This window comes from Mastigoproctus giganteus, chromosome 12 (assembly GCF_048544385.1).
Source record: "Mastigoproctus giganteus isolate SK-2022 chromosome 12, ASM4854438v1, whole genome shotgun sequence".
NCBI lineage: Eukaryota > Metazoa > Arthropoda > Arachnida > Uropygi > Thelyphonidae > Mastigoproctus > Mastigoproctus giganteus.
The window spans coordinates 170,475,234-170,492,871 of NC_143586.1; the positions used below are offsets into that span (position 1 = coordinate 170,475,234).

The 17,638-nt window shown below is 37.5% G+C and overlaps 1 protein-coding gene across 1 annotated transcript in view; it reads right to left on the bottom strand.

Annotated features, from left to right (window-relative positions):
* The window catches only part of Calr (calreticulin), an 81,270-nt gene that overhangs the window by 8,896 nt on the left and 54,736 nt on the right, over positions 1-17,638 (bottom strand). Inside the window, exons 6-7 of the mRNA XM_090386492.1 lie at positions 9,869-10,126; positions 9,682-9,774 (exon numbers count right to left, since the gene is read on the bottom strand). Coding sequence (XP_090242618.1) covers positions 9,682-9,774; positions 9,869-10,126 — 351 coding nt within the window. The remainder of the gene's footprint in view (positions 1-9,681; positions 9,775-9,868; positions 10,127-17,638) is intronic.

Genomic DNA, 17,638 nt, shown 5'->3' on the forward strand with positions numbered 1-17,638 from the left:
TTGGATTTCAGAAAAGCTTTTGACACTGTTGCCCATGGAAGACTATTGTACAAATTGGAGCAGAATGGTATTAAGGGTAAGTTGCTACAATGGATAAAAGAATGGTTGATTGGGAGAAGACAGAGGGCAGTAATCAATGGGTGCTGCTCTTTGTGGACTAATATTATTAGTGGAATTTCACAGGGTTCAGTGTTGGGTCCACAGTTTTGTATATTTATCAATGATATTGATGAAGGTATATCAGGCTTAGTGTTGAAGTTTGCAGATGATACAAATGTTGGCAGGGTTGTTAACAACAGTAATGGCAGTGTGCTACTGCAACAGGATCTAGAAAATTTGGGCTGAGAAGTGGCAACTGAAGTTTAACATTGACAAATGCAAAGTACTGCACATGGGTAGAAGTAACCCCAGAGGAATGTACCAACTGTGTTTTTTTTTTTTTTTTGATTTGGTAGTTGTTGGCGCATCGGCTTCTGTGGCCATATTGCACCTCCCAAGGTTTTTTTGCAGTACTTTGATCCAAGCCCGAGGCGGGAATCGAACCCGCGACCTTTGGGTTGCCGGGCAGGTACTTTACCCACTCGGCTCCAGCTGTGTGGTACTACACTCAAGGTGGTAGAAAATGAAAGACTTAGTTGTTTAAAAGAAATGTAAAAGAAAACCCACTTTGTGTTATTCAAAAGGAAGCACATTCTGAATTTAGGGAAATTTCAGTGCCAGGGAAAATTTGATTACCATTTTTTTTTTTTTCCTCCCCATTGAAACATCTAAAGATGTAATAAAGAAGCAAGTTATCTACTCTTAGCTTGTTCAAAATCTAGTTTGGACTGACTAATAACACTTATAATTGTAAGCTTTCGTGCAGACAATATGAATGTGAATACAAGCCGATTTCAGTATGTTACATTCTCATCTTTCTTAGAACATTAATAAGAAATCAAAGGTTTAGATACAGGATGAGATTTTAGGACAAAATGCAGAATAAAAGGATTTCATCCCTACAACAAATTTCACTTACAGAATCTAGCAAATATTGGGATCAGATGACTTTAAGCAGTAATTAAACCAAGGAAAAGAACAGAAATCATGCAGGGTACCCCATTTTGCATTCACATAATTGAACTGATATTTGTTTGTTCAGGAGAGTTGACACACACAACAGTAGAATGCCAGTTAACTGGTATAATTTGAAAGGCTAATTTTTCTTTTTATTAATGGTAGTATTTGAGACAAATGTGTATTAAGACTGATAGGGATAGGTTTTCTCGGAAACCACGAGTGATAAGAGTTTAGTCATTTGCTTCCATGAACCCAACTTTCCTTCATTTCAAATTATGTTTAGTTTATCTCCAGATTCGGTAAGAATAATATTGGCCCGAAACTGTGCAATTTATTATTTTCTCTCTTTTTTTACAGTAGAATGTCAACGAAAAGAAACAGCACTAAAATGGGCAGAAAACCAGGACGAATGCGATATAATCAAATTGATATTAAGGAACTTGTGATTTAGCAGGGAAAAAAACCAAACAAATCAGAAGGTGCTTCACTTCCTTCTGCTTTCTTTCACACAAACCTGAATTATACATTTTTATATTTTACTTTTTTTTTAGTGGGGGGGAAAATCCCCCACACAATATTCTTCAGCATTTTTGATTCATTTTCCATTAATACAAAGATTTTTAACTGCCTTCAATTGTCCATCCACAAAAACATGGTAAGGTTAAGTCAACACCAACCATTGATGATGTTTGACCTTGACTTGTTTATTTTCATACTAAAAGCCCAATTTCACAAGAAACTGTGTTCGTTGAAAAATGAAGTTATATTCCCCTTTGTTTGAATACATATGAACCCGTGGAATATATGATTCTGATCAATCTGTCACCTGGGACGTGTTCACAAACCAAACATTTCTTCCTTATTTCCACTACATGTACTCTTTGATATAAAAGTAGTCTTTCATATTTTTCCTTTCTTAATTGCAAAGCCTTTAACTTATTTTCATATTTTTCAATAAATCGCTTTGTTTTCTTCGATATCAGGATTTTAAAGTGCTACTTCATACTCAAGATCTTTTTTCTTTCTCTTTTCTACTGCCATTATTAACAACATAGCTGAAGAACCTATCAAAAAAATTGAATTGTTGCCGTGAGACATAGAATTCTAAAAATTTAAAGACTAAAAAATTAAGAGTTCATAAAAGCATCTTTGAGTCAATCACTTTGTTGTAGTATGATGCAATAGCAGTTAGTCCCATCTTGCAGCGAGAAAAAAAGCATGCATGTGAAAAAGCAAAATATTCTTTTATATATAGATTACTTTAATTTTTTTTCCACATAAGATGTACAGTAAAATACCTATCCGAATATACTCATATGTAAATAGGCAAAAATTTATGTACAAGTTATTTTTTTAAATTAAATAAATTCTGGTCTTTTTCACACTATTTAAAAGTCATTTTCTTTAACCTATGTTCAATTATCCGGAAAATCTTGCTATCTGGAAGGGGTCTGACATTAATTATTCGGGATAACTGATGATAATGATTTAAGATAAGATCTCTTGGAAAGCTTTTATTATACTTTAAATACTGTTATTATTTTATAGACTGATGTAATCTTTAATCAATAATTTTATGGCATTAATCTGATCTGGGACTCTTTCCTTACTTTTCCATTCAAACATTTTCCCACTTACCTTATATTATTACAGAAGAGTCTAAACACACACAGTCAGACCTCTCTTGGTTATTACGTTGAAAATAGTGTCTGTATAAAAACAAAAAAAATTTTGCACATAAACTGATTTCAAGAGACCTGGGTACTTGATGTTCGCACCTCTGGCCTTTATAGGAAATAGAAAACATGCTGTAGAAAACAATCTAAAAGGATTAAGAATTAAGACCTAAAACATTCCACAATTTAGTTGTGCCTATAAAACATACAACCACCTCTACTGTACCAAGAACTCACACCAGTCAACTGCTATGTGTCCACAGCCACTGGCAAAGATTAAGAATATTCCCAGTGTGGACATTAGCTCCAGTCAGCCTATTTTCTACTGTAGGCACCCTATTAGAGAATTAAGAGGGCAATTTTCCTTCATCCAAGAAATTAATTTATTGTTTTGCAGAAATGTCATCCACACTTTCACCTGTCTGTTTACACAGTAGGTACAAGTGGTCACTAAATCAGTTTTTGTTTTAGCTGCTGTGCAGGAGGAAATCCTGAGTGTAGTGAAAAAAGTGGAAGTGCTAAATAGTGTAGATTGGGGCATTAAAAAAAAAAAGAAATCTCTTTAAAAATTTGACATCCCTGCCAGTAGTGTGTCAACCATTCTGAAAAATAGTGTTAGTAATGGCCGCATGGTGCAAGAAAGCCTATGGCTTATGCTGCACCAGCCAATAAAAAAAATAAATATCTGAACAAAACAATGATAAAAACAAAAAAATAAATAATAATAATTAATAGAAAAAAGGAAATTAAACCTATCATCCTATGCGCTTCCCTTACCCAAAGGTACTATCCAGATGGCCTTTGAATTTCCCCAAACTGTCGGCCTCTACCACCCACGAAGGCAACTTATTCCAGTAATTTATAACTCGCTGGCTAAAATAAAACTTCCTGCAGTCCAATCTAAACATTTCCCCCCGTAACTTGAATTTATGTCCCCTAGTTCTAGCATCATTTATAATCTTGAAAATTTCGTCCTCATTCATTTTACTGATGCCTCTTAGATCCTTAAACACCTCAATCAAATCTCCTCTAAGGTGTCTAGTTTCCAAACTCTGCAACTCACATATTCGAAGTCCTTCATGAGGACGCCCTTTTGCCGATCTCACAAGGCGAGTTACCCATCTTTGCACCCTTTCAAGAAGCTCTATGTCTTTCTTTAGGTGCAGTCTCCATACTTGAACACAGTATTCCAAGTGTGGTCTAACATAAGCCTTATATAATGGGATTATCATGTCACTATCTCTAATTGCAAAAGTTTGATAGATCATCGATAGGACACCTTCCTTGCAACCTGTTTACGATGCTCAGAGAATTTCATGTCTGACCGTATTGTAACACCCAAGTCCCTTTCCTCCAGTACTGGGTTTAGTTGAACTCCACCAAGTGAATAAGTTATTTTGGGATTACTGTTTCCCAGGTGTAATACTTTACACTTTCTTGGATTAAAGCATAGCTGCCATTTTTCTGACCATTCCTGAAGTCTATCTAGGTCTCACTGAAGAAGCTCAGCTTGACAGTGATCATTAACTACTCTACCAATTTTAACATCTGCAAATTTAGACATCACACCCTCTATCCCTTCATCAATGTCGTTTATGAAAATTAAAAACAACAGTGGTCCTAATACTGATCCTTTGGGGAACCCCACTTCTTACATCAACCCAATCTGAGGAATAGCCATTTATCACAACCCTCTGCCTCCTGCCCTGAAGCCATCCTTCTAAGGATTTTCCCAGTGATTCCAACTTATAAAGCAACCGCTCTTGTGGGACTGAGTCAAAAGCTTTGCTGAGATCTAAATAAACAATGTCGAAATTATTCCCTAAATCCAGCTCGTGAGTGACCCTTTTGAAATAGCGAACCAAATTTGTTAAAACATGATTTTCCCTTTACAAAACCATGCTGAGTATCCTTGAGAATTTCAATTCAATCCAAATGATCCTGAATTCCACCCTTGATCATTGCCTCCATGATTTTCCCCACTACTGAAGTCAGACTGACAGGTCGATAATTTCCAACTTCACTTTTAGAGACACCCTTATGTATGGGAGATACATTTGCACTTTTCTAATCCAAGGGAATCTCCCCAGAGTCTAGTGATGCTTGCATAATTAGCCTCAATGGTTCAATGCACTCGCTTGCTGCCTCCCTTAAGATTATAGGGTATATTCCATCAGCTCCAGGAGCCTTACTGGTCTCTAGGCTCGAAAGTTTTTTCATTAAATAATCTTGCAAAATTTCAATATCGTTAATTACATTTTTTTAACTTCGCTCCCACAATTTCCCATTGCCACAAAAGGTTTTTCATTTGTAAATATCGATGCAAAATAACTGTTCAGTTCAACGGCAGCTGGTGTATTTAATACTATCCTCTTTCCCTTACATAAAGGTCCGATCTGGTTTGTCCTGCTCTTCTTGGCATTTATATATGTGAAGAATTCTTTACCCCCCTCTTTGCTTGTGATTTCTCATAAACTGCCTTTGCCTGTCAAACCTTTTCTGTGGCTCTATTACACATCACCTTGTAGCTGTTATAGGCTTCAGTACTTTTTATTGCTCTGTAACCTTTTTCTGCTCAAGTAATGTGGCAACTTCACTATTCATCCAACTTGGAACCCTCCTCTGGAGTATTTTTTTTATGGTATATACACATTCAAGGCATCTGTGATTAATGTTTTAAAAGCGTACCACAGTTCAAATGTATTCATTTTCTGCACGATATCTACCCAGTTAGAGGCCATGTAGTACCTTAAGGCATCGTAATTTCCTTTTCTGAAATTAAAACATTCCTTTGCCTTTTACTTCTGCTACCTCTCTCATCATCATCCACCGTAGAACTCTGTGATCACTTCCTGTTACTGGTTCCTCTACTGTCAAACCCTGTTGTCATCTGATTCATGGGTGTTTCGATTCTCCAACCGCTTGAGGAAACACGACCCAGTTGGAAACGTGCAAAATTATGCATGTATGAAGATGTAGACAAAGTTGATTCAAGACAAAAACATGCCACCATTTGGACCATTAATAAAAGAAAAAGCTTTTTTTTGTATCAGGGTTTTAGGAGCATCGGCAACTAAGGCCATATTGCTCTGTATATACTGCCTGTAAATTGAATGTGTTCTGCAGTCAATTTCCTGTTTTGCTGGGGGTAAACCATGCTACCCTCAACAGAGACTGACTAACTCAGCCACTTTGTGAAAAAGACCGATAAAAATTCCCACTGTCACAGACAGGACTAACTCAGGTCTTTTCCAACTGGCGTGGGGAGACAGCGATTCTACAAAAACTCTGCTATCTACGAGGGCACGAAAAGGCTATGGAGTATGCATCTTTTCTGGGGCCTAAAACATACCAAGAGTTTTGATTGGCTGGACAAATTTAAAACACACCATGGCTTACTTGAAAAAGTTATTCCCAGTGAATGGTGGAGTTGAAATTGAAGAAGACTGTACCCATTGGAAAGAAACAGTTTTGAAAAAAAAGTTATGGTGCAAAGACATTTAACACTGATGAAACAGGTCTTTTTTAAATGTTTGCCGAACAAGACACTGACTTTAAGGTGATAAATGTTTAGGCAGTAAAAATAGTAAAGAAGAAAATTAGTCTTAGTTGATGTAAATATGGCTGGTAATGAAAAACTGAAGCATTTGGTAATGGCCAAAAGTAAACAAATCCAGTGTTTTAAAGGAGTAAAGTCAGTAGAGTTTGACTACAACTACAACAAAAAACCCTTCAATGACAAGTGAAATTTTTGCAGTGGATTTTAAAATTTGAAAGATGACGGGGAAAGGAAAAAAAAAAAACACGCGATTGTTGACAACTGCCCTGCTCACCTTCACTCAGTAATTTTGATATTTACAAGGGTAAAGATTGTCTTCTTTCCCCTTCTTTCAAATCCTTGACCCAATGGGTCAAGTATTTGAAAATACACTACCAAATGTGCACACAACTGTGCATTTGGTAGTGTATTTCGAGAATAGAAACCAACCAACCTATAGATTTGTGGATGCACATCTCAGAGTTGTGCGAAAGTGTGGAGTCAAGATGTGACAAAAACAACTAGGAGTTGTTTTGCAAAAATGCCAATTAACAGTGATTAAAAAGAATGAACAAGATATTGAGCAATAATGCCAACAACTTCGAGCGAGAGGTGTGATCAGTGAAGAAATTGTTCTTGACGAATATTTAGGAATCGATGATGCTACAGTAGCTGACTCCACTTTGGAGCATATTTAAAGAACTAGTGACAATATCAATATAGAGTTCAATGAAAATGAGAGCAATATTAAACCTCTCAAACATGAAACATTGTGCCAAGGCCTTGGGGGCCTTCAGTGTGAAGAAAATACGTTTGAGTGTTTAAACAAAGTGAACATTTTTATGAATGATGTACAGTAAAAGCCAGTGTACAACAAAACACAACTAAATGTTTTACGACATAAGTGTACTAATACTGTGCACATCGTGTATGTATTAATAAATAAATTGTTTTAAAATGTTAGAAATTATAAAGTTTATTCATTCCTACTTATTTCCAATCTGAATGTTTAATTACAGTATTTTTCATTGTTGAAATGGTCAATTTTTTATAAAAAAATTTAGGTTTAATGAATTTTTTCAAGTGAATGATCAATTTTGTTACATATAGAGCCAATTATATATACAGAGTGTCTCAAAAATATTGGTACACAAACGTTTAGGGGAGGTAGGTAACATCTAAAGGAATGTGAATTGCACAGGAACCCATAACCGGAAACGTCACCGTAAGTCGGTACACAGCGCTGTTCATCAGTTAGCAAAAGGGAAAATTTTTGGTTACTCATTCAAGCAGTAGTCGCCGCACGAAGAGCATGCATCGATATATGAACTGTGAGCGGACAGACATGCACCTAGTGTATGGATTAGCAGAGGGCAATGGACGAGCCGCTCAACGAATTTATGGAGAACACTTCCCAGACAGACATGTACCAGACCACCGTTTGTGCGATTTTGGGTCATTTAGAGGTAATTGGAGTAGTGCGGGCAGACCACTTTCGACGTGAACTCCTGCCATGGAAGAAAGTGTGTTGAATGCCCCCCAGAATAATCCTACTACCAGCATACGTACCGTTGCCTCTGCCTTAGAAGTGTCTTGTTGCAGTGCACAGCGTGTCTGGCACGACGTTTCCTTACACCCCTTTCATCTCTAAAGGGTTCAATTACTGCTCCCCCAAGATCATCCTGCACGTGTGGCTTTTGCACAGTGGTTTCTCCAAGAAAGTGTTCAAGACGTGAATTTTCCAGCCTATGTTTTGTTCACGGATGAGACTTATTTCACTTGGGAAGGCTTATTCAAATCAGCACAATGCTCATGTGTGGGCTCACGACAACCCACCAGTGTGCCCCCCACATGCGGCACAACATCACTTTGCAATAAATGTGTGGGCAGATATGGTCAGTGCCTGCTTAGCCGGCCCATACCTGTTACCATCCCGCATGAACTCTGCTAAATATCAGATTTTTCTTGAACAAGTTCTACCAGGGTTACCTGACGATGTTCCAGCAAATGTGAGATGCAACATTTGGTTTCAACATGACGGGGCACCTGCCTATTATGGAACGTGTGTTCGTGACCATTCTGAATAGGTGTTTTGGGCATCGATGGATTGGCTGTGGTGGACCCATTGCCTGGCCCCACGCTCACCTGATTTATCGAGTCTTGATTTATTTCCGTGGGAGCCCCTTAAATCTATCGTGTGTGAATCTCCTGTGGAGACTGAAATGGATCTCGTGGCGAGACTCATCTGCGCTAATTTATGCTGCGTGGGTGTCACGCATGCATCGCGTCTCATGGTGGAACCTTCAAGCATCTGTTGTATTTGATTTGTATTTTATTGGCGCATTAGCAACAACTAAGGCTACAATGCACCAAATCCAGGTCATATATAAAAAGTTAAACATTCAGTGACGTAATTAGTTAGGCCACCATGTCGAGATATAACACATAAAAGTAAAAAATATATCAACAAAGAAATAACAGTAAAAGGTAAATTTTAAATAAGAGTAAAAAGGTTTACTGATTTTAAATAGCTAAAAACAGCAGACACATTGTCAGATAAAAGCTGACTGAGTGTATAAAGGCTCAGCCAGATGACTAAAAGCAGTAAAATAAAAATCACGTATACTTAAATGATGACTGTGTCCTATGCGGAGACAAGCTAAAACAACTTACTCTCTGCGATTCCTGCACAGACTAGACTGCCAATGTCGGATTACAGGCTTTATCTGATAGAGCTTGTTTGTGACTTGCTCATGCCAAGATTGTTGCTATTGGGACAGTCATTTAGCATGTATTAGCTGGCTGTAGTCTGTATAGGAGACTAACAGGCACATCTGTTGTAACATCATGAAATACATCCATCCCTTTCTCCATTGTTAATATTATGTTAAATAAATGTTTGCCACTAATTACTGTCTTGTGTCATTTCTGCTTCTTGTGCCTCTGTAACTACTACTTTCCCGGTTATGGGTTCCTATGCGATTCACATTGCTACCTCCCCAAAATGTTTGTACCAATATTTTTGAGACACCCTGTATAAAGATGTGCATTTAGCTACCTCCTGCCCATCTTACTTTTGACAGCAAATCTTGGTTATCTTTGCAGCCCAACAGCTGAAAAAGCATTTTGCCTGATTTCTTTTTCACCACAGAAGGCCATAGTGTGCAGATTACTATGAAGGAGCAGGACAGGTGGTTGTATTACACTCACTCAGTAAAAAACCAGTACACAGGAAAGTCATGCTTGCAAGCATGACTATACACATGCATGCATGTGAAGATATAGCAATTTATGAAGAGTTGTTTACAGTGTAATTAAGATGCTCAAATGCATTATAAATGTATAAATCACCTAGTTAGACAAAATATTGTTGATAGACAAATTCTTAAGTCCAGTCACATAACTTACCTTTGTAGCCCCCCAAGTCTCTTCCCCATGTTTACGTGCATATTCTTCATCGTCAGTGATTAGAACGTTATCAAAAATCGTACCTGATTTGACCTGAAATTATAAGGAAAAGTTGCTCAAAATATGGAAACAAAAAAATATGGAAGTGATTGATATATAAATGAACAATTAACAAAAATATCTGTACCTGCCAAAGATCAAAACCAATACCACATATTTCTTTGTATCTATATAAATAAGAGTCTGATTCGTAATCAGGGTTTTCTATTTCTGGGTGAATCCATGGTCCTTTATAACTGGGATTATCAATCTGCCTTGGCTTCCATTCCCCCTTGTAAGCTGGATTGTTAATCATTGGTGGTTCCCATTCTCCATCCATTTCATCATCCCAGTCTTCAGGTTTAACAGCATCAGGGTCAGGAATGTACTCTGGCTGATCCCAGTCCTATAAAGAAATAGAATTTTAATGCTCTTAGCTTAGAATAAAAATTCAGCTCATTTTCAAACTAATACAGAAAGATCCGCGGGGGTTACGTTCCAAGACCTACCATGGATATAATCGAATGCCTGCTGACCCCATATATAACGGGATTCTGACGTTTCAGCCTAATCCTCAAGAGTATTGTAGGGCAATGAAAATTATACTTTCTATACACCTCAAAGGACAAGCAAGGCACAATAGAAAAACATACCTGTACAGTACTATTGTATCATGTACTGTACATCTCATCTAAGGAAAAGGGTTATATTTGCTGGAAAATATCTAACAAATAAAACTGTTGCTGCAATGATACTGTACAATGCCTACAATGATGAGATGAAGTGGGGTGATGGTGTAGGCATTGTGATGTTCTTCTAGGCTACTGACCTGACAATACGCCAGAAGAATCATCTTACAAAGCTGGGTGAGACGAAGATGACATCAGGAGTAGACGATGTTGACGGCTGTGGATCATTGATAGCGGACACCTTTTTTCCCCCACTTTTAAGAACACTGATAGGGAGTTTTTGTCTTTTTAATTCATCACACATGGTAGAGGTTCCATTGCTTCCAAACGGGTAACTTTAATGCTGCGTTCCATCATAGGATTGTAATCTATTATCTTCTCCTTTAAGTTTTGTGCCATTACAAAATTTAAAGAAGATAATAGATAATAACACCACCAAATTTTTCAAGTGTCCACTTTGCTCTTTCAGCTTCAGTTTCTTCTTCCTCTGTATACGACAAAACAAGGTCTTCCAATTCCTCATTCATCAAACCTCAATGTTCTTCAATATGGTCTACCATTTCTTCAGCTATCATATCGACCAATCCATCACCACCAACTTCTTTTGCTGTTTGGATGATCTTGTTTACCTCTCCATTGATTCCTGGGAAGCCTTTGAAATCATGGACTACTTCACCCACTCCACAAATTCTTCCAGTATGTATTAGCCGTTTCTGGTTTTACTAAAAAACCAGAAACTACCTACTTATTTATTTTAAGTTAAGTGTAATTATATTCAGTTTTATAGTAGTATGGATTTAACAATTTTAATTTATACTTTACAGTCGATTTTACTTATTTGTAATTTTATTTCATAAAAAGTTATAACTGGTCAGAGTTGGCAGCATCAGTTATGGTTTCAATTCATCCATTGCACCTTTGATGAATGTTATTGCATCAGCAATGGTGAATGATTTCAGCAGTCCATGATTTCAATGTCAGGGTCAGCACCAATCGCTGCTCGAATCATCTCGAACACTTGTGGGTGCAGCCTTGACACACCTAATGATACCCTGGTCAAGTGGCTGAAGCAGTGTGGTCATGTTAGGTGTCAAAATCTTCGATGGTGATCAACTGAGGATGGCCAGGTGCATTGTCTATTATTAATAAAACCTTGAAAAGCAACCCTTCTCCAAATATTTCCTCACTTTGGGGATGAAGCATTTGTGGACCCATTCAGTGAATAAACCTGCCGTGACCCATGCCTTGAGGTTGCAAGAAGACTGGCAAATAATCGTGTTTGAGAGCACAAGGATTTGCTTGATAAACAACACCAGGCTTTATCACATACCCGGCCGTGTTGCCACGTGACCAACGTCAACTGGTCCTTCCATGCTCTAAAACCTGGTGCCTGTTTTGTGGATATGGGTTCTGTTGGGCATCTTTTTCCAAAACAGTTCTGTTTCATTACAATTAAAAAAAACTTGTTTAGGATGGTAGCCTCCCTACTGTATAATTTTTTTTAACTCTGCATTTCTGAATCTATGTAACCATCCCCTGCTTGCTGTAAATGGCTTGGTTTCCTCTTCCATCTCGTCTTTTTTCCCGAAAGTCCTCATATGGGACCAAGGCCTTTTGCCATAACACAGCCACAATGGGCATCCTTTTCTGTTCATATCTTCCACCCAAAAATTTAATGCTTTTCCACCCTCACTAACACCGTATCGTGCACTGTAGCAGTTACTTTTGCAGTTTGAGGTGCAACAGAAAACCTAGCATGAATTTTGTCTTTATGCTTTATCACTTCACAAATCGATGATTCGTTCTTACCATACAACATGGCAATCTCCACATACGATTTCCATTCTTTTTCAATCATATCTAGAATTTTTACCTTTTCACTAATGGGAAGCACCTCACGGCTTCTCTTAGGCTTAGAAGCACTACTACTCTTGTGCTTTCAGGCCATTATTACAGGAAAGGACTTTCTTAAACAGACACTGCAATAATGTGATCAGCAAGAACACTAGAGGCAGATCGGGGAAAATTTTGCATGGTAGCACGGGTATGGGGGACAAAGGGAGATGAGTCATGTACTGGCAGACTTCACCATGTTAGAGCCGGTACTCGCTTGGCAGGTTTGTTATCTTGTTATCTGGTTTTTAGGAGCATTAGCAACTAAGGCCATATTGCTCCGGAGATATGCGGTGGTCATTCTCTGACCTTTCCGCATCCTCAGTATTTGGTGGGCACGGGCTCGAACCCCGGTCTAATCAAGAAGCGTGTGCTACGCACTGCTGCTCCTGCCCACCTGGCTACGGAGGCACCCGCTTGGCAGGTGGTTTGAAACTTATGAACTGTTTGTTTTCTGGAATTTTCCATATGTTTTTATTTTTTCCACTTGGTTAAGCACATGGTAACTGAATCAGCTGATATGGTGGCACAACTGTATACATAAAAACAAACTTCCAGAAACTAAATGTGTTAGTTTATCTTCAGCAACAGGAAACCGATTCTCATATTGAGAGAGAGCTCTTATTTCCAAGATGTTTAAATAAGCCCAAATAGTTCTTACAAAAACCATTCCTGAACCTTCATTACTAAAGAATGTATCTGTTATTTCAGGATTTAGTAGCAGGTAACAAACTTTTCTTTTTTACTTTTGAAACTGCAATTATTAAAAAGTAAAAGGATGGGTTTATTTTATTCAACATACACAAAAGAAATTTAGCTCTTTCTTTCAATGACCATCTTGTATCTGTATGTCCTTTAAGTGAAATCTTCAAAGTAGTCATTAAAATTTCCCAGTGAATATTCTTTGAATAACACCAACCTATTTCAGTACCACATATGATCTGTTGGACAGACAAATTGTGTAATCGAGACGCGCTAATATTAGCGGGTCTCGATTACACAAGTTGAGACAACAGGATTCCCATAATGTTTTTATACAACCAATGAGACAAACAAAATACATCATAAGTTTCAGAGGTTGATAAATGATGGTATCACAACTTTGACAGAAAGGTAACCAAGACTGTTTATATATTGTAATTATAGCCATGTTCATATACAATCTAAAAATCAATAATAAAAATAAATAAATAAAATAACCTAGAACTCAATCTGCCAAATTACAATAAAGCCATTAACAGAAATCTCAGTCCATTTTGGATTTATTAAGAATCACCATCTCATTAGTCTAATAATAAACACATTGGTACAGGTTAAGTCCACCCATTTCAGTATTTCAAATGATGACGACGATAATTGGCATCTCAAGAAGTTGTTTCTTAAATTTCCATTTACACAATGGATTTCAGATGTCATTCTAATTGTTTTTGGCAGTATATGGGCACAATCACTTAATGCACGTCACACATTAATAAAGATTACAGTCAGCTCAGAAAGTAATTTTAGCACAGTTTTGTCGTCAAGGTGACTGTATGATGATCAGATCCAATCAATAAAGTGTTAAAATTTTAAGTAACACATCCTTAAAACAACCTATATATGGCTTTAGAAAGAAATTTAGTAAATTATGGACTCTGTAACTAGCAGTCTTTCTTATTGCAATTCAAAGTCTGCTGGCTACAAAAATATGAAGTATAGATACAAAGCTACCACGGTAGTTTTCAAAAACTTTAAATTAAGTATTAAGCTTTACTTCGATATGAGTGAATCATCCAAATGCACTATTCAGAAAATAAGTGTGATACAATAACAAAATTGTCTATTTGAAAAAAAAAAAATGTTTGCCAGTGTTCAAGGTATTTATTCTCAATAAATACTGTTTTTGTTACCTAGCTAATTTTTTTTTTTTATAAAATAAGCTTCAAATTCAACCACCCACTTCAAACATTTTAAAATAAAGATTCTTGAAAATTCGCTGTATATGCACTCTGTGTGCTTGGCACACAATTTCTGGTCATAGTTTTGGTTTGCTTTAATCAGAGGTTTGTCAGCAAATCAACACCTGATCTTTTATTTGTTCACAGTAAATTGCCAATTTTGTAAAAACAACATGTTACTGTTGAAAAAGATATTGGGAATGTTGTTAATGTGTGGATTTCTTATTGCACATATCTACAGACCATAACCAATATAGCACATATATTGGCCATAAACAGAAATCCTACAGGTTAGCACTAGGAACATAACAGAGGGCACTGACTCTCTTTAAAAATTAGCTGTGAGTTACAGGCTCCGAAAAAGTGATAAGTGTTTGCCTTTTTATTTACATAATTGTCATTTTATATTGTACTTAATATGTAGTCTTATAGTTACGCTGGTTATTTTTATTTTGACAAAGTTTTATGGATTACTACTTAATATACATAAAACCATTATTTCGTTCGAATCTTGCAGCCATTGTTTTTGTATATAGTGGTAGGGAATTCAAATTTTTAATTGAAGTAACTAGGTAGCTCTAACGTATAATTATATAGCGTAATACGCTTCACTGTTTCTATTAGATAGCATAGTGTTGACATTTAATTAATTTAATTTATTGATTTTATTAATTTAAAATATCATGCCCCAAACTAGAGCAGCAAAGCAACAGGCACAAAGTGGCAGGAGTTCTGTGACTTAGGGGAGAACTGAGGGTGGCAATTCTCCAATGCATCACAGTCTAAAAAATGTGCAACTTGTGAAATGTTTGCCGAACTCTCTGGAACGGAACATGATATTGCCATGGGGGGGATGTCTTCCTGTGTGTGCACGATGTAAGGAAATCAGGCGAGAACTCTGCGTTGTTATAGGCCTATATAAGAGCTTGAAGGAAAGGGTGGATGCCCTCGAAGCATCTAAATTGAGGGCCCATCAAGCCATCAGCTGTCCACATCAACGGCAGAGCTTGCACTTGGTCATCACGCAACACAGCAGCAACACCCAAGGCAGAATGCATTGGTCCCACAGGAACTAGTAGTTGTTGGTGATGACTATTGTCAGGAAAACGGGGAACATGCTTTGTAAAAAGGATAGATGGAACAGGACCGGGGTATGTCTGCCAGGGGCAAAAGTTGATGACGTTGTAGAGTGGATATCATCTTTTAAGGGCACAAAAGGTGATATAGTTGTACACGTTGGCACAAATGACATTAAGAATAGGAGACTGGCAGAATTACTAAAAAAGTACAGGTCACTGTTGAAAAAAAGCCGGGAATTATGGTTGAAATTGAAAGTGTCTGCAATTCTGCTCAGGCACGATAGAAGGGAATATATGATGAGAGCCTTATCGATCAACTCGGCCATGGAAAGATTGCGCAAAGATCAATAGAATTTTCAGGCTGGTCCGTACTTGTTAACAGGAAAGACTGCTTCTACAGGGATGGGATACACTTAAATAGAAAGGGTGCAAGAATATTTGCTGATGCTATCCAGGCAGTGTTAGGTGGGTCGGAAAACTGTTAGCTTGGGGGTTCCCCTAGGACTAATAGTTTAACAGTAGCTGCAGACAGAGGTGATTCTTGCACAACTTCTATTAGAATAAGTAGCGACCTGGAGCAAGGGGGTGTGGGGGGTTTCAGGGATGGATGGCAGTCATTGTGAAATAGGTGGGTATAGGACCATGTATACCAATGCTAGATGTATTGTAAATAAATTTGATGAATTTGAAGTGTTGGTCTAGACAACAAAGGTGGATATTGTTGGGATAGCAGAGATGTGGTGTCACACAGATATAAGGAATGCAAAACTGGAATTTGGGGAGTACAATGTGTAAAGAAAGGATAGAAAGGGAGGTGTTATGCTGTTAATTAAAAAAAATATATATCAAAAGAAGTGCACCCAGTTGATATAGATGAACAGTGCACTGTTGAGTCAGTTTGGTGTGGCATAAGCACTGCGGAAGCAAAAATAAGAGTAGGAGTGTGTACACCTAATGACTCGAATGAGTAAAATGAACAATTGTACAGAGAAATAGAGTGGGTTAGTAAATCATAATGTCTTATAATGGGGGATTTTAAGTTCCCACATATTGACTGGAATCTGTGGATTGGTCACTCACACACTAGCAAGGCTTTTGTGGATTTAATGGATGATTGTTTTCTGCAGCAGCATGTTCGAGAGGCAACCAGAGAGAGAGTAATAGTCTTGATCTGGTTATCAGCAGTGATCAGTGTACTGGTGGGATTTACTTAAAGATATAATTACCATCAGGGGTACAGGAAAGGGTTTTCGCTTCCGTAAAGGTGAGTACAGTGGTCTCAGAAAGTTTTTAAATTCTGTACAGTGGGATCAACTGACGATGTTATCAACAGTAAATTCTAAGTGGGAAGCATTCAAGGAATTAATCGTGGATGCTACTAAAAGTTTCATACCTATTAAGAAATATTGTTCAAGGTTTATGCCTAAATGGTTAACTAATGAGACTCTTAACAGAGAAGAAAAATGCATGGGATGCATATAAATTATGCAAGTGACTCAGAAGCCTATGGCAGATATAAGGTAGTCTGTAATCAGGTCACAAAGGAGGTTAGGCAGGCGAAGGCAGATTACGAGAAATCCTTGGCAAAATATGCTAAGAAAAACAGCAAGGATTTCTTTACTTATAAACAACCTGAATGAGCATTTTGCATCTTCATTCACACATGAGGAATTATTAAGGTTTGAAAATGACAGAAGGTTATCAAATTGTAGCAGGATACTTAATGATTTTCTAATAACTGAAAGCAAAGTGGAGGAGAAATTGTTGAAGTTAAACATAAGAAAAGCACCTGGGGTGGATGGGATCTATCCAGTTATATTAAAGGAGGCGGCAAAGCAACTAACCAATCCCTTAGCCATAATTATGAGAGCATCCTTGGACACACAGGGGAGGTTCCCACAGACTGGAGATGTGCAAATGTATCCCCAATTCACAAAAGGGGATCAAAGGGTGACAAGTAATTACAGACCAGTTAGTTTAACTTCTGTTCCGGGTAAAATAATGGAGTCACTGGTTAAAGATGCATTGCAGGATCATCTAGACAAGACTGCAGCAATAATTCAGACACCATGGGTTTGTTAAAGGAAAGTCTTGTCTGACAAATTTGATTGGTTATTATGATGTGGTTACAAAGGAACTGGATGCAAAAAATAATTTTGATATCATATACTTGGATTTCAGGAAAGCTTGACACTGTTGCACATGGAAGACTACTGTACAAATTGGAGCAGAATGGTATTAAGGGTAAGTTGCTACAATGAATAAAAGGATGGTTAAGTGGAAGAAGACAGAGGGTGGTAATCAATGGGGGCTGCTCTTT